The sequence below is a fragment of the Pristiophorus japonicus genome, chromosome 14, assembly GCF_044704955.1.
Source record: "Pristiophorus japonicus isolate sPriJap1 chromosome 14, sPriJap1.hap1, whole genome shotgun sequence".
NCBI classification, from domain to species: Eukaryota; Metazoa; Chordata; class Chondrichthyes; family Pristiophoridae; genus Pristiophorus; species Pristiophorus japonicus.
The window spans coordinates 56,855,683-56,878,214 of NC_091990.1; the positions used below are offsets into that span (position 1 = coordinate 56,855,683).

The following is a 22,532-nucleotide window of genomic DNA, read 5'->3' on the forward strand; positions in this document are numbered from 1 at the left end:
TCTCACGACTTAATCCTCCTCTCTTTTTTTCAGTTTCCTCTGGTTTTGATTTTTTTTTTAAATAAAAGAATTAAACTGCATTGTGCATTCGATCTCTTCTCGTTTCTTTTCCCCATGCTTATTCTTTCAATCACTTTGATGGGCCCAAACCCCCATCAGCCTTCATCTACTTTTCCTTACGACGACCTGGACATGACAGAGCCTGGCCGGATGTGGGAGCGCTGGACTACCGAGCAGAGCAGACCAGACCACGGTGATACCATTCAACAGAAGAATTGCCAGCTCGTATTTCAGTAAAAGCCACTTCTACCCATTGGCCACAGGTGGAACAGTCCATTCAGAACAAGGGGAACTATGCATGGGATATTCTCGAAGGTCAATATTCAGGATTACTCAACCTACAAACATTTTAATGAGTGATCCATCTTCAGTGAGAACGTCCATCAAACTCACCCATGCAAATTAGGCTGTGAAGTTCCTTTAAATATTTAACTCTTTGGTAGTTATCATCATTACTAACAATTAAGCTGTACTGATTACAGCAGTAAAGTGCCGTGACTTCGGTCGGCAGCCAATCATCTTTGTTACCCGCACCATTTTATCTCAGATTCCACGTAAACCCACAACCAGTCGTCAGGGAATGTCCTGCAAAGCTCCGAAGTGTGTTAACTTCCAGATACAAATCACTAGCTGGTAAAAGCTTATGCCACACATCACTTCATCACCATTCAGTGACATCTATACACAAACAGCAGGAAAACAATTAGAGGCATTTTAACCGATGTGGTCAGATTTCTGTACACTGCCAATATCCTTTGGGGGCAAAACAACTCCCCCAAAAATATAGCAGTTGCTAGAAATCTGAAACAAACAAAACACTCAGCGAGCCAGGCAGCCTCTGTAACGGAAGGCAGCTGCTGAGGTTTCAGGCATAGAACTGTTGTGTTGAAGGGCTGTGCCTGCAACGCCAACATTTACCTTTCTTTGCAGATGTGGTCTGACATGCTGAATGTTTACATAATTTTCTTCCCTTGTGGGCATTTGGCAGCACACTGACTGCATGTTATTGAACAATAAAACGAGAGAACGATGAACACGTTAAGCCTGGATCAGAGATTATACATAATGGGGAAATGATACAGGGATCCACAACGATTCTAGGCAATGGGAATGAGTTTGTTTCATTGGCACTGAATACGAAAGGGTTTAATCCATTGGGATTCTGTACAATGGGAGCGAAGGTGAAGGCTTTGGTCCATTGGGATTCTGTACAATGGGAGCGAATGGGAAAAAGTTTGATCCATTATTTGAAAACAGCGGAAGCAAACATAAAGAGGGTTTGCTCCATCTGGATGTTTGTTTGGACAGGAATTCAACTCCTATTCATCCAGGAATACTTTTCTGGAGTTCTATTCTGTTCACTTTGATAGACAGTCAGACTAACCCACTAACCTTTATCTCAATCTCACTAATCTTTACACGTATTTCTCATACATGACATGCATGGACAGGAATGACCATATCCCACTGGCTAGTCGATGGTTGAAGATGGTGAATTGGATGCACTGAGTCCCTGGGTGGGTCCGCGAACGGCAGCGTTATCTGCGGTGGGGAGCTCCACAATACCAAGAATGTTAAACTTGCATCGAAACTTGGTTAGACCACACTTACAAGTACTGTGCATAGTTGTGGTCTCCATATATTAAAAAGGATATAGAAACACTGGTGAAGGTGCAAAAAAGATTCACAAGCATAATACTACAACTGAGGTTATATTTATCAGGAAGGATTGAACAGGCTGGGACTTTTTTCTTTGAAGAGAAGGCGGAGGGGAAACCTTATAGAGGTCTTTAAAATTATGACGGTTTTGATTGGGTAAACGTAAAGATGTTTCCACTTCCACCAATTTAGGGGCCATAAATATAAGATAGTCACTAATAAATCTAATAGGGAATTAAGGAGAAACTGCTCTACCCAAGAATTTGGAACTCGCTCCCACAAGGAGTAGTTAGCATAGATGCATTTAAGGGGAAGCTAGATAAACACTCAAGGGAGAAAGGGAGAGGTCATGCTACTTAAGAAATAGAAGCAGGACTTGACCATACAGCCCCTTGAGCCTGCCCCGCCATTCAATAAGATCATGGCTGATAGAATTAGATGGAGCAAAGTGAAAGGAGGCTCGTGTGGTGCATAAATAACGGCATTCCTGTTTGTGATGTAAATTCTATAATATACATATCAGATTTACACTAGTCTTTTTTGCAATTAGTACCACCGACTGTGTCCCCAGGGCACTCAATATTAGGAAAGATAAGCATACAAACAACCATTAATATCAGAGTCATGCATCACATTCATGAATGCCAGTGTGTAAACCGAGGAACTCGGGAAGCTGTATAAGCTGTTTGTGACCAGTAAGGTTATAAACAGGTCATTTATTGGCACTGTTTTGATGATGTCTCAAAGCAAATGATGACAATGATTCCATCTGAATCCTTTAGTGGGACCAATACACAACTAGAGTCCAAGAAAAAAATAATGAACCGGTTTCTTTCACCGGCATAGGTGAGCTCTGGTTGTAATTGGTGGTTGCTATGGATACAGTGATACCCAAACCAAAATCATAGATTAAAAAACCAGGACCACACACGCTTCACTAAAAAGGAGTAAGATGGAGCAACTTTGAAAAATATATATATATAAAAAAAAACAAGTGGTCATTGTTACAATCTTACCTTTCACATGGTGAACCAGAGTCACAATGTGCTGAGCAAATAACTCTGAAGGACTACGTCGAGACTGGGCCATCTGAATATGCTGGAAGATGGAACGGAACTCCTGATCTTTTTTAGGTTTGTGAACAAGGTCACGACAGAGTCGCCGCTCATGGGTCAGGACGTTGGCAGAGCTGGAAGGACAACACCAAGATCTCTTCATTAAAGAAGGGCACACCAAGGCAACACAAAGCAATGTTCTTCCTGTCTATCAATGAACTACAGACTTCAGTATTGCTAGTGCCTCACTTGTCACGGCATCCCCAGTTCTTTGTTGAATTCTGTTCACCATTGTGCACCAACAACTCAAAGACAAGCCAACTGGTTCTCAAAAGTTGAGGTGAGTGCAGGTGCAGATTTATTTAAAAATATGTATCTTCCAGTTTTCAGTCAATTGTGGAAAGGGGAGAAACAATGTTAAATAGGTGTCCAGTGAACTTTGCTGGAAAGTGCACGTGTGTAGATGCGCTTCGATGCAATACCCCCAGTCCCAAACAGCCAGCTGATGCTCACCAGCTAGGATCACGCATGAAGTGCGGCAATTAGACAAGATACTGTAGGGCATACTGTCGGTCACCAAACTCAAATAGAAAAGGGCAGCCAAAAATTGCAGAGAACAAGTGATGGATATATGAATACATGTTAAGGAGCCATGGATATAAACTGAATCCTACCAATGTGTTAGATAGATGGTGAGGATCCATGTGTTATGACCAATATTCTACCAGTGTATTAGATAGATGATGAGGATCCATGAGGTATGGCCAATATTCTACTAGTGTATTAGATGGCGAGGACCCAGAAGATATGACCAATAATCTCCAAGTGCATTATATAGATGGTGAGGACCGATGGAGTACAAGCAATATTCTACAGTGTGTTAGATAGATGGTGAGGACCCATGGGGTATAACCAATATTTACATTTGAAGATGTAAACAACATAAATCTCAACTGCAAATTACCCAGAGCTGAGATTACAAAGTGGTTTCAGGATCACAGACTATATTCCCACAATGTGTCGGTATTCGATGACATCTCCCAATAAAAATCTATTTCCCGGAGGCTGCAGGCTGCCACAGATTGGGGTTGCACCATGCTGTAATAGAATGTGGCAGGTTGCGTTTGCAATGGTAATTCCCCTAAGGGAAGTTTATCATCTCTGCCAAGACATCATGCGGGAGTTGCAAAGTGAAGGCTTCACAACTGGCCAAGTGGAGGAGTGTCCAATAAAACGAGTTGACAGGTTAAGGCATTACCAGATAGATTGCCTCCATAGCGTCACTGCAATGGCTCGACAGTTCAATTGGATCTGTATCTGACAGAGGTGCAAAGGGGGTTGGGAAAGGATGGGGGGGGGGGGGGGCTAGAAGTAGGGTTAAAGAGAAAAAAACAAACCATCACTAGGCTCAAAGCTCTGCCTCAGAATGGAAAGTCCAGCTAAAGACAGTGCAGTCTGTGGGCTATGTCAGACAGGTAAAGCCACAGTTTCCATTATTCACTCAAGCTACTGATCTCAGCTACCCTGCAGCAAAGAGAAATTTGATATGGAAGGAAACCCCAGGAGGGGTGAGAGGACAACATGCTGTAAAAGAGCAAAAGGGACATCTACTGGAAGTTGCCAACAAATGGCCTCAGCCCTACCTGAACACAGAATGCCATCTACATGTTTAATTCACTTCACTTTTTTTGTTTGGAAGGGGGGGGGGGGGAAAGATAGATAGAGAGAGAGAGAGAGAGAGAGAGAGAGAGAGAGGGCAAAAGAGAGAAAGTTACAGATTTTATTTTGAGCAATCAGCCACTGTACAACAACACAACCTAACCCATGACAAAACAAACACGAAGCACTCTATCCAATTCTTACCCAAGAACGTCATCGCCAAACTGTAAGGAATCCATTTTCAGGGTCACCTCTGTGGGACGATGAACTGGTTTGAGCACTGGGGGGCTCTCCTCTTGAGCAGTCACACCTTCCTGCTCTTTGGCATCGGTGCTCTTCCTGGGAGGGGGGCTCTCTGCACGGCCCGCCTTATACTTGGACGCTTTCACAGGTGACACCTCTCGGTATCTGCTTCCGTCAACTTTCTTTGCTGGAAACCGCTCCTCTTTTTTAAATCTCTCGGGCATTAATTCTTCCTCCTCCTCCACATCCTCCACCTCCCTAAACTTCTCCTTGGAGATGGTGATGTGCTTAAAGAAATTAACCTCTTCCCGCTTGCGTGGCCTATCATTGTCATCGTCATCTTCCTCCTCCTCATCCTCCTCATCATACCTCTCCTGAGTTTTACTTGCGATTAATTTGCTCCTGTACTTGGAATCCTCCTCGTATCCATATTCCTTTTGGTTCTTGGCCGGGTAGTCCTTGTCGTGCTCATCCACCTCCTCTTCATCGTAACCAAATTTGTGACGCATCTCTGCCTTCGAGATTTTTTCAAACTCCTCGGCAACTCCTCCTTTGAATCGTTTTGGGGATTGGCTGCAACGGCTGCCTTTCTCTGGGATGTTTTTCACGTGGAACTCCGTTTTCACCACACTGCAAGCAGAAAGCCTATCGTAAGCATTGGCCTGGTCTCTCCCTTTCTCTTTTTCTAAATCTGCTCGTTTTCTCTTCCATTCACCCTATCCTGCATTAACACTTTAGCTTTCTGCTCCTCTGCAAACCTGTGATTCAACAAAAAAACACACAAAAAAGAAAGGAAATGCACGACATTACACAATTGGGGGGGTCTGTGTGTTTAAACGAACGAGATTGTACAGCAAGGATCCGTCCAAGGCTAAGACTCAAATGGGGAGTCCAATCATGTAGTTTCTATCGAGAAACTTGGATGAAAGTCCATGTTACAAAAGACCAAGGTTGAAAAGAGCAAGGAAGATGTGGCGGCAATTAGGTCGCAGAAAGCTTGTGTTCTACGATTGGAAGAAGAAAAGACTGAGGGATGTAAGGAGTTCTACAGTCTGGAGGTCTTGGGCTAGGTTACAGATCTGGATATGATGAGTCTTAATTTCAGTCAGGCTGTCCATGTTCAACACTCAGGATTCCAACACTGGATCCAATGTGGCGCTGCAGTGAAAAATGTTCTGTCCCAAATTCTACGAGTTGGAGAACAATACAGGATTTGCGAAGCAAGAGCAGCATTGCGCCCTTTTCCTTGTGTGCTTATTGGAATTCCACAATCCAATAACTAGGACAAGGGATCTCTCCATATACCACTCCCAGCCATTTAACGCAGCTGAAAAACTCCTTTATACAAGTTTCCACAGAAGGAAACCGGGGAGAAAAGCTGAGGGGTAAAATCCTCTATCAAACACTGCATATTTTGCAATGGAGCAAAAACTTTTGAGACAGTTCCCAACACGGAGGAAATTGTAACCAAACATGTCACAAGGAATGGACACCAATTGGTTATTAGATAACTGAAAGAGCATTCCAGCATCAGTCTCATCAAAAATGCTGGTCCACACAATTACATTTGCTTTTAAAAAGGGTCGTTATGGGGTTTAAAAATCATGGCGTCCATGGAGCCTTCAATCCCACGGCGAGGGATTAATTTGAGTCCAGACAGCAAGCCTGCGTGTAAGGGGCCCCGTGTAATAATTTAGATTTTCATGCCCTGTTCTTCGTCCACCTGATGTTTGGGGCTTAAGGGGCAAACACACAGCCTACTGGCCAAGTCGCTGCGGGTGATAACTGCAATAGCTGCCCAACACTGCCTCTGCTGGGAAAAAACGCTAAAGCCTTTAAGGATGGCCTACCCACTCAACCCAGATCAGACGGGGAGTGGGGTTTGAGCTTATATCAGCTGATGCACGAAGAGTGTGCAGTCACATCAGTACCAGATTATTATTTTTTTTTTAAATGGAGGCTACGTTTTATTGAAGCCCATAAACGGAGTTCGATTCTGGAGCGTTCCTTTACCTAAACAATTACCCATCCACATGCTTTAAATTCAGTGCATTGTGTTCACGGAAGAGAAAGAGAACGAGCAAGAGCCAAACGTTTGACACCCCCTTGCCAAGCCAGCTGGGCCATGAAGTGTGAAGACAAATGAACCCAGATTAAATTGGAAGAGAGCCTTTTTCAGGACAGACACTTGACCGATTACACCTGTTTAAAGCCAGAACTGTTAGCAAATCATCCCACCTTGACCCACAGTTATATCGAGCTGATGGGCAGCCACACACTACTCAATAATTGGTTAACTAGCTGGTCGGACTGTGCCTGTGTGTGGGAGAATGCATCACACTCGTTATTTGTAGACGCTGCCCATGACAGTCTCGAAGCCTCACCACTGGAATATCCAGCATATCCGCTGCTCCATTCCGGAATTTGACCAACTTCTGAAGCGAAGGCTTTCACACAAGGCCGGCTACTTCCAGGTACAAAAGAACGAGGAAAGAAAATAATTCAATACTGACCTTTTCGGAACATACCTCTTTAGATATGAAGAGATAGTCGGGACAGGCAGCTCTGCAAACAAGCCCGATATTCCGGGCCGCGTTTCCTCTTTCTGGGCATTGCCCTGTGCCAGACCTGCCAACGGTGGGCTGTGGTTGGCTGAGCCTTGACGCGGCACGCTGCGAATGGTAGAGCTGAGCGGCGGGGGGCTGTGAGAGGCGTTGGGCCTGGTTGGGCTGCGGCCCTGGGGGCTCATCTGCGAGGGGCTCCCGTGTGGCGAAGTGTGGCGGGCTGCTCCCGCCAGCGAGGGGCTCTGTTGGCTCGGGCTGGAATGCAACGCCGGACTGGTCTTCAGCACCACGGTAGAACGCGGGGCCGGGCTGGGGTGCTTGGGGCTGGTGTCGTAGGCGGTCAGGCCTTTCCACGAATCGCTGCGTTTGGGGGCCAGGCCGGTGGAGACCTCCGAGCCGCCGTTGCCAGCCTGCCCGTCCTCGGGCGACCGCTTCTGCTGGTCTTCCGTCTCCTGGGCGGGCGGCTGAGAGGCGGCTGCCTCTTTCTGGGACGACTTGTTCTTCTTGCTCCGCCGCTTTGGGGAGGCCGAGCGGCTGCGGTGAGGAGAGGAGCGAGATCTGGAGGACGACGACCGTCCCGATCGGCTGGACGACGACTTGTCGGTGTACCTGGAACGGCTCCTGGACCTCGGCGATGCCGACCTCCGCTTGGGCGAGCGGGAGCGGGAGCGGCCCCGCCGCGGGCTGTAGGTCGAGCGGTAGTTGTGCCAGTTAGGCCGGTAATTGCCGTAATTGTTGTAATTGCCGTAGTTGCCGTAACCCCCGCGGTTATTCCAGTTGCCCCTCGGATAATAGCCTCGCCCTCGGCGCTGGATGAAGGGCCGCCTGTAGCCCCGATGCCCTCGAAACTCCCGAGGCTGGTACTCCCGTGGGTAGTTCCGTTCCCGGTTATGAGTCGGAGAATAGGACCTGGAGCGAGACCTGGGGCTGAAAAACACAAACAGAAATAAAAATCACACTAAGATGGGTTAAAGCGTCATATCAATGAAATATGGATTGTTGTTTTTATTGGTGCTGGACACAAGTTCCATCACGGCCTTCCATTTATCACTTAACATGTGGATGTTGTAATAACTGATGTGTCAGCTGTGGCTCAGTGGGTAGCACCCTCGCCTCCGAGTCAGAAGGTTGGGGGTTCAAGTCCCACTCCAGGGGCTCGAGCACATAAATCTGGGCTGACACTCCCAGTGAGGGAGTGCTGCACTGTCGGAGGTGCCATCTTTCGGATGAGACGTTAAACCGAGGCCCCGTCTGTTCTCTCAGGTGGATGTAAAAGATCCCAGGGCCTGGAATCCTGGTCAATATTTATCCCCCAATCAACATAACAAAAACAGATTATCTGATTATCACATTGCTGTGTGCAATTTGACTGCCGCATTACCACATTACAACAGTAACACTCCAAAAGTACTTCATTGACTGTAAAGTGCTTTGAGACCTCCACTGGTCGTGAAAGGCGATATATAAATACATAGCACCTAAGGCATTTAACAGATGCAAAATTTGACACCGAATCACGGGAGGAGACATTAGGACAGAGGACCAAACAGTCGGTCAGAGGTAGATTTTAAGGAGTGACTTAGAGGAGAGACGTGGAGATGTTTAGGGACGGAATTTCAGAGTTTGGGGTCTAGATATCTGAAGGCATGGTCGGCAACGGAAAGGTGATTAAAATCAGGGATGCTCAAATGGAGGAACGTAGAGATCTCGGAGGGTTCCAGAGCTGGAGGAGGCTAGAAAGATACTTTGTGATTTTTGCTCTCCCCTCCCTCTCAGCAACATTCGATCGCCTAAGAGGGTTGGAGACTAGCCCTGTAAAATAACCGTTCCTCAATATATTGTGACGCAAAGGTCAGCGGGGAAGTTCTTCCGGTGGCCTGGCCAACTTTTCTCCCTCAAACAAAACAGTTTATCTCTCATCATTTATCTCCTGCTGCTTGTAGAATCCTGCTGTGCACAGACAGCTGCTGCATTTGCCTATGCAACGGTCGCCAATTGATGCCCGCACACATGCCTGTTCCAGCGGGAGTCACTGGGCAGTGAGCAGTTATTCTGGTTGCTTTCTCACTCCCAAGCCCAGGGGCACGGAGAGGAATTGTAGAGGCTCGGGGCGAGGTCAGGGAACTCAGCACAGACTGGGCGCTGAACCGGTAAGGCTCAGTGCCAGGCTTTACAGTGTGCGATTGCCAAAAGAGGGACGTGGCAGTTACACCAGCACAATTGTCACTAACTGGCTACAACAACTCAGTGCTGGAGACAGAACCTTGAACTGCCCCGCCACCAACTAGCTGGGTGATGTATTGTGCCCAATAATTCAACATTACTGGGCAATTTTACAGTGCCATGGAGCCTTACGAGAATGGGTTATCCAGTAATCAAACACAAACCTGACACGTTTGCACTCAATAGCAAAACAAAATGTCTAAATGAGTTCTGACGAAGGGTCATCGACCTGAAACGTAAACTGTTTTTAACATAAGAACATAAGAATTAGGAACAGGAGTAGGCCATCTAGCCCCTCGAGCCTGCTCTGCCATTCAATAAGATCATGGCTGATCTGGTCGTGGACTCAGCTCCACTTACCCGCCCACTCCCCATAACCCTTAATTCCCTTATTGCTTAAAAATCTATCTATCTTTGACTTGAAAACATTCAATGAGCTAGCCTCAACTGCTTCCTTGGGCAGAGAATTCCACAGATTCACAACCCTCTGGGAGAAGAAATTCTTTCTCAACTCAGTTTTAAATTGGCTCCTCCGTATTTTGAGGCTGTGCCCCCTAGTTCTAGTCTCCCCAACCAGTGGAAACAACCTCTCTGCCTCTATCTTGTCTATCCCTTTCATGATTTTAAATGTTTCTATAAGATCACCCCTCATCCTTCTGAACTCCAACGAGTAAAGACCCAGTCTACTCAATCTATTATCATAAGGTAACCCCCTCATTTCTGGAATCAGCCTAGTGAATCGTCTCTGTACCCCTTCCAAAGCTAGTATATCCTTCCTTAAGTAAGGTGACCAAAACTGCACGCATTACTCCAGGTGCGGCCTTACCAATACCTTATATAGTTGCAGCAACACCTCCCTGCTTTTGTACTCCATCCCTCTCGCAATGAAGGCCAACATTCCATTTGCCTTCCTGATTACCTGCTGCACCTGCAAATTAACCTTTTGGGATTCATGCACAAGGACCCCCAGGTCCCTCTGCACCGCAGCATGTTGTAATTTCTCCCCATTCAAATAATATTCCCTTTTACTGTTTTTTTTCCCCAAGGTGGATGACCTCACACTTTCTGACATTGTATTCCATCTGCCAAACCTTAGCCCATTCGCTAAACCTATCCAAATCTCCTTGCAGTCTCCGAGTCCTCTACACAACCCACTTTCCCACTAATCTTAGTGTCATCTGCAAATTTTGTTGCACTACACTCTGTCCCCTCTTCTAGGTCATCTATGTATATTGTAAACAGTTGTGGTCCCAGCACTGATCCCTGTGGCACACCACTAACCACTGATTTCCAACCGGAAAAGGACCCATTTATCCCGACTCTCTGCTTTCTGTTCGCCAGCCAATTCTCGATCCATGCTAATACATTTCCTCTGACTCCGCGTACCTTTATCTTCTGCAGTAACCTTTTGTGTGGCACCTTATCGAATGCCTTTTGGAAATCTAAATACACCACATCCATCGGTACACCTTTATCCACCATGCTCGTTATATCCTCAAAGAATTCTAGTAAGTTAGTTAAACATGATTTCCCTTTCATGAATCCATGCTGCGTCTGCTTGATTGCACTATTCCTATCCAGATGTCCCGCTATTTCTTCCTTAATGATAGTTTCAAGCATTTTCCCCACTACAGATGTTAAACTAACCAGCCTATAGTTACCTGCCTTTTGCCTGCCCCCTTTTTTAAAACAGAGGTGTTACATTAGCTGCTCTCCAATCCGCTGGTACCTCCCCAGAGTCCAGAGAATTTTGGTAGATTATAACAAATGCATCTGCTATAACTTCCGCCATCTCTTTTAATACTCTGGGATGCATTTCATCAGGACCAGGGGATTTGTCTACCTTCAGTCCCATTAGCCTATCCAGCACTACCCCCCTAGTGATAGTGATTGTCTCAAGGTCCTCCCTTCCCACATTCCTGTGGCCTGCAAATTTTGGCATGGTTTTTGTGTCTTCTATTGTGAAGACGGAAGCAAAATAATTGTTTAAGGTCTCAGTCATTTCCACATTTCCCATTAATAAATCCCCCTTTTCATCTTCTAAGGGACCAACATTTACTTTAGTCACTCTTTTCCGTTTTATATATCTGTAAAAGCTTTTACTATCTGTTTTTATGTTTTGCGCAAGTTTACCTTCATAATCTATCTTCCCTTTCTTTATTGCTTTTTTAGTCATTCTTTGCTGTTGCTTAAAATTTTCCCAATCCTCTAGTTTCCTACTAACCTTGGCCACCTTATATGCATTGGTCTTTGATTTGATACTTTCCTTTATTTCCTTGGTTATCCACGGCTGGTTAGCCCTTCTCTTGCCGCCCTTCTTTTTCACTGGAATATAATTTTGTTGCGCACTATGAAAGAGCTCCTTAAAAGTCCTCCACTGTTCCTCAATTGTGCCACCGTTTAGTCCTTGTTTCCAGTCTACTTTAGCCAACTCTGCCCTCATCCCACTGTAGTCCCCTTTGTTTAAGCATAGTATGCTCGTTTCTGACACAACTTCCTCATCCTCAATCTGTATTACAAATTCAACCATATTGTGATCACTCATTCCGAGAGGATCTTTTACGAGGAAATCGTTTATTTTTCCTGTCTCATTACACAGGACCAGATCTAAGTTGGCTTGCTCCCTTGTAGGTTCTGTTACATACTGTTCTAAGAAACAATCCCGTATGCATTCTATGAATTCCTCCTCCAGGCTATCCCGTGCGATTTGATTTGACCAATCGATATGTTGGTTAAAATCCCCCGTGACTACTGCCGTTCCTTTTTCACATGCCTCCATTATTCCCTTGATTATTGCCCGCCCCACCGTGACGTTATTATTTGGGGGCCTATAAACTACGCCCACCAGTGACTTTTTCCCCTTACTATCTCCAATCTCCACCCACAATGATTCAACATTTTGTTCATTAGAGCCAATATCATCCCTCACAACTGCCCTATCATCTTTTATTAACAGAGCTACCCCACCTCCTTTCCCTTCTTGCCCATCTTTCTGAATCGTCAGATACCCCTGTATGTTTAATTCCCAGTCTTGGCCACCCTGCAACCATGTTTCTGTAATGGCCACCAAATCATACCCATTTGTAACGGTTTGTGCCGTCAACTCATTTACTTTATTTCGAATGCTGCGTGCATTTAGGTAGAGTGTTTTCATCCTAGTTTTTAAACCATGATTTTTAGTTTTGACCCCTTCTGCAGCCCTTTTATATTCAGTGGCCCTTTTTGTTTCTTGCCTTTGGTTTCTCTGCTCTCCACTTTTACTCATCTCTTTTCTTTCTTTTGTTTTTGTCTCCTTTTTGTTTCCCTCTGTCTCCCTGTATTTGTTCCCATCCCCCTGCCATATTAGTTTAACTCCTCCCCAACAGCACTAGCAAACACTCCCCCTAGGACATTGGTTCTGGTCCTGCCCAAGTGCGGACCGTCCAGTTTGTACTGGTCCCACCTCCCCCAGAACCTGTTCCAATGCCCCACGAATTTGAATCCCTCCCTGCTGCACCACTGCTCAAGCCACGTATTCATCTGTGCTATCCTGCAATTCCTACTCTGACTAGCACGTGGCACTGGTAGCAATCCCGAGATTACTACTTTTGAGGTTCTACTTTTTAATTTAGCTCCTAGCTCCTTAAATTCGTCTCGTAGGACCTCATCCCTTTTTTTACCTATGTCATTGGTACCAATGTGCACCACGACAACTGGCTGTTCTCCCTCCCTTTTTAGAATGTCCTGCACTTGCTCGGAGACATCCTTGACCCTTGTACCAGGGAGGCAACATACCATCCTGGAGTCTCGGTTGCGGCCGCAGAAACGCCTATCTATTCCCCTTATGATTGAATCCCCTATCACTATTGCTCTCCCACTCTTTTTCATGCCCTCCTGTACATCAGAGCCAGCCACGGTGCCATGAACTTGGCTACTGCTGCTCTCCCCTGAGTCATCTCCCTCAACAGCACTCAAAGCAGTGTATCTGTTTTGCAGGGGGGATGACCAGATGGGACCCCTGCACTACCTTCTTTGTACTACTCTTCCTGTTGGTCTTCCATTCCCTAGCTGGCTGTGGATCCTTCTCATGCGGTAAGACCAACTCACTACACGTGCCACTTATGTCATTCTCAGCATCATGGATGCTCCAGAGTGAATCCACCCTCAGCTCTAAATCCGCAATGCGGTCCATCAGGAGATGGAGGAGGATACACTTCTTACACACGTAGTCGTCAGGGACACCGGAAGTGTCCCCGAGTTCCCACATGGTACAGAAGGAGCATAACACGTGATCAAGCTCTCCTGCCATGACTTATCCCTTGGATACCCCTAAATTGGTAACAGCGATGTTACAGTTTACTTACTGATATAAAAAAAGAAAAAGAAAAGCTACTCACCAATCACCAGCCAATCACTTACCCCCTTGGCTGTGACGTCAACTTTTGATTCCTTTCTACTTCTTTTTTGCCTTCTCTCCCCGCTGTAGCTGTACAAGCACGCCTTTATAGGCCGCTCCGACGCTGCTCCCGCCTCTCACCAACTGCCGCTGCCTGAGGAACACCCGCTGGGCCTTTATAGGCCGCTCCGATGCTGCTCCCGCCTCTCACCAACTGCCGCTGCCTGAGGAACACCCGCTGGGCCTTTATAGGCCGCTCCGATGCTGCTCCCGCCAACTGCAGCTGCCTGTGGAACACCCGCTGGGCCTTTAAAGGCCGCTCCGACGCTGCTCCCGCCTCTCTCCACAGATGCTGCCTGACCTGCTGAGTATTTCCAGCATTTTCTGTTTATATTTTAGATTCCAGCAGTATTTTGCTTTTGTGTTGTAGCACTATTATTCCATTTGCTTTTAGGTGTTGGCTCTGGCTCAGTGGGTAGCACTCTCACCTCTGAGTCAGAAGGTTGTGGGTTCAAGTTCCACTCGAGAGACTTGAGCACATAATCTAAGCTGATACTTCAGGGCAGTACCGAGCGAGTGCTGCACTGTCGGAGGTGCCGCCTTTCGGATGAAACGTTAAACCGAGTGTCCTCACTAATTGGGTGTTACAAGATCCGACGGCACGATTTCGAAGAGGTGATGGGGGAGTTCTCCCCGGTGTCCTGGCCAATATTCATCTCTCAGCCAACAGAATATCTGGTCAGTACCACCTTGTTGTGTGCAAACGTGGCTGCCCATTTCCTATGTTACATCAAGGCCGAGACTTCAAAAAGCACTTCATTGGCTGTAAAGCATTTTGGGACGTCCTCAAGTCATGAAAGCACGGCATAAATGCAAGTTCTTTCTTGCTGACCTCGGAATCCCTGTACAAATTCAGGGAACATCCACACACGGAACCTCTGCGGGTGAGGACAACTTTAATACAGATTATTGACACCCCGCACCCGCACCCCCCCCCACCCCACCCCCGAAACCACTCCCCAACCACCAACAACTTGTATTTATATAGCGCCTTTAACAGTGAAACGTCCCAAGGCACTTTACAGGATTATTAAGTGATTAAAAATTTGACACTGAGCCAGGGTGGGGGTTGGAGGAGATGAGAGAGATAGGGAGGGGCCATGGAGGGATTGAAAATAAGGATGAGAATTTTGAAATCGAGGAAAACAAGTGTCTCGTGGCTGGCTTGTGCGCCATTGGTTCTGCAGTTGGGTACATCAAACCCCTCGGGAATAAATACCAGCAACAGCCTGAGAACTGTGCTGAGCAGGCAGCAAAGGCGGCTGAGGTGAGGGTGGGAATGGCCAACTAGCAAACTCCCATCAGTAACTTCAACTTCATCATTTCTTATTAAATCCCTTTAAAACTGAAGTTTTGATGAATAAATAAGGAGAAACTATTTCCACTGGTAATCAGAGAGGTTTAAGATAATTGGCAAAAGAACTAAGGGAGAGGAGAATTTTTTAATAAACGCAGCAAGTTGTTGCGATCTGGAATGCACTGCCCGAAAGGGTGAAGGAAGCAGATTGAATAGTAACTTTGGAATTGGATAAATACTTGAAAAGGAAAAATTTGCAAGGCTACAAGGACAGAGCAGGGGAGTGGGATTAATTGGACAGCGCTTTCACAGAGCCAGCACAGGCATGATGGGCCAAATGGCCTGCTGTATGATCCTAACCATCAATGAGGAGACCAGCTTAGTGCTAGTCAATTTGCTAAAGCTTTGAATTCAGGTTAAACACGAGAGCATATTCGAGATGTTGCAGTTTAATGGATTTTTGAAAGAAGTACAATTCTGAAATAAAAAACAAAAGTGCTGGAAATACACAGACCAGCCTGCATGGAGAAAAGACAGCTTGTACGTATGCTGCATCAGAATTTACAACTACCTGCCTTGTACTGCTAGCATTTTCTGCTGCTGTTTACAGGTTTTCAGACAAGATTAGTGAGATGCTGAGTGAGAATAGATGGAGGCAGAACTGGTGTACCCCACAGAGGCATTGTGACCATGAAATGGCGCCATTAGCATTATCTCTGCGACTGCTAGCCACAGTCATGTGAAATTCCGCTGCCCACTATTTTAGGAGGTGTTTAAAATAAATGCATTAACAGCTAAATGCCCCTGCAATCTTGGCATCCTACTCAGGAGTGAGCAGGGAGAGAGCAAGCGAGTTGACTTCAGCCTGTGAGGGAACAGGCAGAAAGAAAGCGAGGTAGCTTGGTCCTGTGAGGGAGCAGATAGAGAGAGAGCAAGCGAGGAGGCCGGAGCCTGCGAAGGAGAGTGAGGGAGGAGAGGCTGACAGAGAGAGATGAGAAAGACACCCAAAATGAAGCAGGAGTGATCATAAGAACATAATAGGAACAGGAGTAGGCCATATGGCCCCTCGAGCCTGCTCCGCCATTCAATACGATCCTGGCTGATCTGATCATGGACTCAGCTCCACTTCCCCACCTGCTCCCCATAACCCTTTATTCCCTTATCATTCAAGAAACTGTCTATTTCTGTCTTAAATTTATTCAATGCTCCAGCTGCCACAGCTCTGAGGCAGCAAATTCCACAGATTTACAACCCTTTAAGAAATTCCTCCTCATCTCTGTTTTAAATGGGTGGCCTCTTATTCTAGGCCCTCTAGTTCGAGTCTCCCCCATCAGTGGAAAAATCCTCTCTGCATCCACCTTGTCAAGCCCCCTCATAATCTTATAAAGGCCAAGATTCCATTGGTCTTCCTGATCCCTTGTTGTACCTGCATACTATCCTTTTGTGTTTCATGCGCAAGTACCCACAGGTCCCGCTGTACTGCAGCACTTGGCAATCTTTCTCCATTTAAATGATAACTTGCTCTTTGATTTTTTCTGCCAAAGTGCATGACCTCACACTTTCCAACATTATACTCCATCTTTTGCCCACTCACTTAGCCTATGTCCTTTTGCAGATTTTTTGTGTTCTCCTCACACATTGCTTTTCCTCCTATCTTTGTATCGTCAGCAAACTTGGCTACGTTACACTCAGTCCCTTCTTCCAAGTCATTAATATAGAATGCAAATAGTTGGGGTCCCAGCACCGATCACTGCGGCATCCTACTAGTTACTGGTTGCCAACCAGAGAATGAACCATTTATCCCAACTCTGTTTTCTGTTAGTTAGCCAATCCTCTATCCATGCTAATATATTATCTCGAACTCCATGAACTTTTAGCTTGTGCAGTAACCTTTTATGTGGCACCTTGTCAAATGCCTTCTGAAAGTCCAAATACACCACATCCACTGGTTCCCCTTTATCCACCCTGTTCGTTACATCCTCAAAGAATTCCAGCAAATTTGTCAAACGTGACTTCCCCTTCATAAATCCATGTTGACTCTGCCTGACCGAACTTTGCTTATCCAAATGTCCTGCTACTGCTTCTTTAATAATGGACTGTAACATTTTCCCAACCACAGATGTTAGGCTAACTGGTCTATAGTTTCCTGCTTTTTGTCTGCCTCCTTTTTTAAATAGGGGCGTTACATTTGCAGTTTTCCAATCTGCTGGGAACTCCCCAGGATCCAGGGAATTTTGGTAAATTACAACCAATGCATCCACAATCCCTGCTGCTACTTCTCTTAAGACCCTAGGATGCAAGCCATCAGGTCCAGGGAATTTATCTGCCTTTAGTCCCATTATCTTACTGAGTACCACCTCCTTAGTGATAATGATTGTGTTAAGTTCCTCCCTCCCTATAGCCCCTTGACTATCCACTGTTGGGTTACTGCAGGGAGGATGCGCTCTGCCTGGGCCTGGGATGCAGTGGCAGGTGCAGGACCTTTCCCTCCATTACCTGATCCTGTGCTGTACATTCCTTGCAAATACAGAGTGAAGCCCCCACTGCCATCATTAGATATATCACAAAGTGCTGATTTTTTTTTAAATTGCCGATAAAGTAGATTTCACAACAAGGAAGCACAGTTAATGGTTTTGGTGACTGAATCAAATCTGTGATTACGTCGCATTCATGGCTCTGGAATCTGGCCTGTGGGAGTTCTGGAATATGACTGGTCGATAGAATAATAGGCCACAGGCTCTGCGATGACAGGTATAACATTCATTTGAGAAAGTCATCAGAGACTTTTAGTCCCCACACCGGATTTCTCTGAAGGTTCTCCCAAGTGTTAAATGATACAGAAGCCAACAGGCAGTAACGCAACATTCAGCTGGGGGCCTGGTTTGACATTTTGGCAGCAATGCACTCTCTCACCAGCAGGGCCCAGTGTTGAGCTGAATTCTGCACTGGGTGTTTTTTTTTAAAAAGCGCCACAAAAACATGCTTTAAATTAAGTGAGGCCCGATAGAGGATAGTAGAATGCAGAAATCACTGGTCCCCAGAAATGTGTTCTTCAGACAGCGCACTTCATTCAGAAAAGGGGAATCGACCCAGCAGGGTTCCTGCCTCATGCAGGAGATTCAGCTTTTATACTACACAAGCTGCTCCCAACTGCAAATAACAGGTATTATTCGGGAAGGGAATACAATAACGCCTAAAACATCCCAATCCCAAGACGCTTCACAGAAGTGTTGAATACTGACTATTCTAATTAAAAGCACAGATAAATGAGACTGGGGCTTAAAGGATTAAAAATGAGAGAATATTGCATGAACTGGAGTTGGATTACCGTGCGTTTAGAAAAGTGAGGGGTGATCTAATCGGGCGGTTTAAAATGATAAAGGGATTCGATAGGGTCTACACTGGGAAACTATTTCCTCTGGTGGGGAATGTAGAACAATCTTATCAGAGCCAGGCCATTCAGGGGTGAAATCAGGGAGAACTTTTTCACATACCAGTAGTGGAAATGTGAAACTCTCTCCCCCAAAAGACTGTGGATGCTAGGAGTCAATAGGCACTTTCAAGACAGAGACCGATAAGATTTTTGTTAGGCAAGGGTATCGAGGGATATGGAGCAAAGGCAGCTAAATGGGGTTAATGGAAGGATCGGTCATGATCTAATTCAATGGGGGAGCAGGCCCGAGGGGCAGAATGTCCTATTCCTGGAACGATGTTCCTATGGATCTACACTTCTCTATAGTCACGCCTGAAGCCCTCACGCTTAGACAGCCGAGTTCTCCAGTTACACTGCACTGGGCAGCACAGGCCGGGATGCACAGATTAAGAGCAGTAGGAGCTGACAGTAGCTGGTACAGCTAAGCCACATATCCCCCCACCCACCCCACCATTAATAAATCCCTCATGTAGATGTTCGGCGAGAAGATTAGGCTCAGCTCAGAGCTCCTGTACCCAAATGACTCGCTGGCATTCAGTGAAAGTTCAGGTGAAGAATACTGCAGAGTGACCGAGATCCCAAGGGACAATTCCACACTAACAGACAACACCTTCAGGAAAGTAAGAAATTAACAGGTTTTATTTGGGGGGGGGGGGGGGGGGGAGAAAACCAATGAAAAACAAAATGCAAACCAGTACAGCTGACAGCCCGAGGTTACAATCAGTTTAAAAACCCCCTTGAGTAACAGGCTGAAGTTATACAGCAGCTGATGCACATATTGGCTTGGGCTTTGGGACTGTTGCCAAACAGTTCTCTCCCCGCCACACCCCCCTTGCCCAACTCTAAGCACTGCGCTGACTCCCAGAGTTCTGGTGTGCTTCCACTGTGTTGCCTATCTGACCCGTGCTACTGTGACTAAGCAGAAATTGCCCACCTCAAGAGTGGGAGGCAAACTTGGCGATAGATACGGATCGAGAACTGCCTAAGCTCACTCTTTTGAGGCTGGCTCAAGGCTGCAATGGTGGCAGCCATTCTTCAGCAGCAGCAGAGGAAAGTTTCCAAGCCTCATTTTATACATTTCTGACACAATGCGCCAGCCATTAGGTATCCTGTAATAGTAGGCAGTGGAAGGGAGAAGGGCATACCTGGGGTGTAATTTATTTCCCTATTTTCCCCAGTTCCAACAATAATTTGTATTTATAAAGCGCATTTAACATGGTGAAACCTCCCAAGGCACTTCACAGAAGCATTAACATAATTTGACACTGAGCCTCAAAGGCAATATTAGGACAGGTGATCAAAAGCTTGGTCAAAGAGGAAGGTTTAAGGAGCATCTTAAAGAAAAAAAAGAGAGGTAGAGAGGCATAGAAGTTTAGGGAGGGAGTTCCAGAGCTTGGGGCCTAGGCACAGAAGGCACAGCCATCAATGGAGGAGCGATTATAAATCGGGGATGCTCAAAGGGCCAGAATTGGAGGCGCGCAGATATCTCCGGGGCGGGTTGTAGGGCTGGAGGAAATTACAGATCATAGGAGTGTCAAGGCCGTAGAGGGATTTTAAAACAAGGATGATAACTTTAAAATCAAGACGTTGCTTAACTGGGAGCCAGTGTAGGTCAGCAAGCACAGGGGTGATGGGCGAGCGGGATTAGGTGCGAGTTAGGACACGGACAGCAGTTGCATGGGTCAGATCAGCAGCACAGCGGGACCACACTAGACCTCGGATCTGGTATGATCCCGTAACGTCACAGAACACCTAGCGATTCAACCTGACCATTAAGTGCGGCAGCATAGCTACAGGCAAAACATTCAGCACGCAAATAGTTAACAATGAACATCTCTCTCTTGCGCAGCCCGTTAAATATGAACACGATACAAAACGTGTGCCGAGCTTGCAATCTTCCAAAGCTCAAAACATTTATTGACATTTTAAAACAACAAAGCCTTGCTCAAGCAATTCAGTGTGTTTTGCCGGTCTGATTGTAAGTCACTCAAATAAGAGAGAAGCTAGCGAACTGCCGGTTCTTATTTCACAATGCGCTTTTCAGTGCTATCCTGCATCAGGTTACCAGTAGTTTAAATACAAAAAAACATTGCAGTTTAAACGCTCGCACAACGCACACAGCACAGGAGCTGCGCTAGCAGCTGGACTAGCTGTTCTGCAAGCCTGTCCCCAGGGTAGCAGAAAAAAAATCTCTTCAGCTAAATAAATTACATTTTAAGAACCACACAAAAAAAAACAGATTGAAAACTTAAAGACCCGCAGTGCTTACCCGGCAAAGCTTTTCATCGAGAGGAATGTGTGCCCCGGTGATCAGCCACATTGCGAGGAATGACTCTGCTACAGCCTGCCTGCTAAACCCATTTTAACAGTATCAAGTGAACAGCTCACCTCAGCTCTAACTCTCACAGGAAGAGGCCGGCTGTTCGGGACGCCAGCCAGCCACGGATTGAATTTTTTTTTTTAAGTTTTTATTTCTGGCACCAGTTCTGCCAACAAGAGTCACAGAGTGGATCAACCCCCACGTATTTTCATTTAGTGAGCAAAAGAACTGGTTTTACTTAGCTCGCTGTGCACCGAGCCTCATGCGGTCCACCCAGCGTTTAGTAGCTGGCAAGTGGCTTAGTCTGGGAGCTCCTTGCGACCAATGCTCCCCTTAATTTTTTTTTTTTTTTTTTGGAGTGTATGGCCCCTTTAACGGGGCTGAGTGGCCCATTCAAAGTTTCACACATACACGAAATATCACATTTAAAAAGCTGGTACTGGGCTGCAAAGCTTAGAGGGAACAGTGCTTGCGACTTTGATGTTTTCTGCAGTTGGGTAGCTTGCTTGTGTTGGGTCCAGGCACCTCGATGCAGGGGCTTGGGGCCATTAGAGTGGCCCTAGTTACACTGCTGGCTCCATTCAGTTTTGTTAAAGCAGTGCACTCCATGTGCAGGCACAGAACCACGGACCCTCAAAGCCATGTATATGTATGAAAAAACACCGCTGATGGCTCAGTCAGTGAATGCACTACCTGGCATGGTATTGGCCCATGCAGTAGTCTGAGTTGGCTGATCTTAACCTGGATGCTATTAGGGCAAGCGAGATTACCATCCAAAATCATTGTGGTCTCCCGGAGGAGCCTGTCTTTGGTGCTCTGAGGGGAATTTCACAAGTTTTCCCCCTCTAAATTGTATTATAGCTTTTGGGGGGGGTGGGGGCGGGTTGCCTCTACCAGGAGACTACGTGGCTGTTGAGGGCCACAGATGGAGATTGTGGTGTGCAGAAGCTGCATGGTGACAATACAGGACAGGCTCGATGGACCAACTAGACTTTTACTTGTCTATCCAGCGGCCCTGTTGGAAAGGGCATGTGTGGGCATTGTGGAGAAGGTGGGGATGCGGTGCAACACCCCCTCACAGACGGACCATCCTGTCTCATACTTGAGGTGTGATCATTAGTGCGAGGTACCGGGTGACAGGTCATGGAATTATCCCCCAGCTTCAAGCAGCACCTTTGGGAAAGAAATGGTGGGGGGGGCGGGGAGGCAATGGACAGATGACTTTGGCTTTTCACCTCAGTTTGGAGGCATCTCAGATTGAAGGGGAAAGTCTCGTCTGTTGGCTTGAAAGGTCTCATGTGAATGAGTTTTGCCATTTATAGTGGGCATGTGGTGCATGAATGTATATTTGTGGGATGCGCTGATTTGTACTGCAAAAATGGCCACCATGCTCCACCCTTTGTCTATGATTAGTCCCCTTGGAAGATAAGCCACACCCTGAAGTTTCACAGGAATGTGTAACTGGAACCGCCCAACCCAAGGTCTCACTGACTTTGCAAATTGTAACTCCATCCACTTTGACTTCCTGAAGCGACAGAGCTCCCCAGAAGACAGCAAGGGCCGGCCAAAGTGCCTTACCCCAGT

The 22,532-nt window shown here is 46.3% G+C and overlaps 1 protein-coding gene across 9 annotated transcripts in view; it reads right to left on the minus strand.

The window, feature by feature from the left end:
- Nucleotides 1-22,532, minus strand: part of LOC139279915 (thyroid hormone receptor-associated protein 3-like) — a 142,180-nt gene that overhangs the window by 14,937 nt on the left and 104,711 nt on the right. For 5 of the 9 annotated variants that reach the window (XM_070899233.1, XM_070899236.1, XM_070899230.1 and 2 more), the window contains 3 exons: nucleotides 7,190-8,167; nucleotides 4,638-5,306; nucleotides 2,736-2,908 (listed from right to left, as the gene is read on the minus strand). In XM_070899233.1, the coding sequence (XP_070755334.1) occupies nucleotides 2,736-2,908; nucleotides 4,638-5,306; nucleotides 7,190-8,167 (1,820 nt within the window). Of the gene's footprint in view, nucleotides 1-2,735; nucleotides 2,909-4,637; nucleotides 5,307-7,189; nucleotides 8,168-20,897; nucleotides 20,983-22,532 lie in introns of those variants that run through there. The other 4 variants (XM_070899235.1, XM_070899234.1, XM_070899238.1 and 1 more) reach the window with 4 other exon arrangements.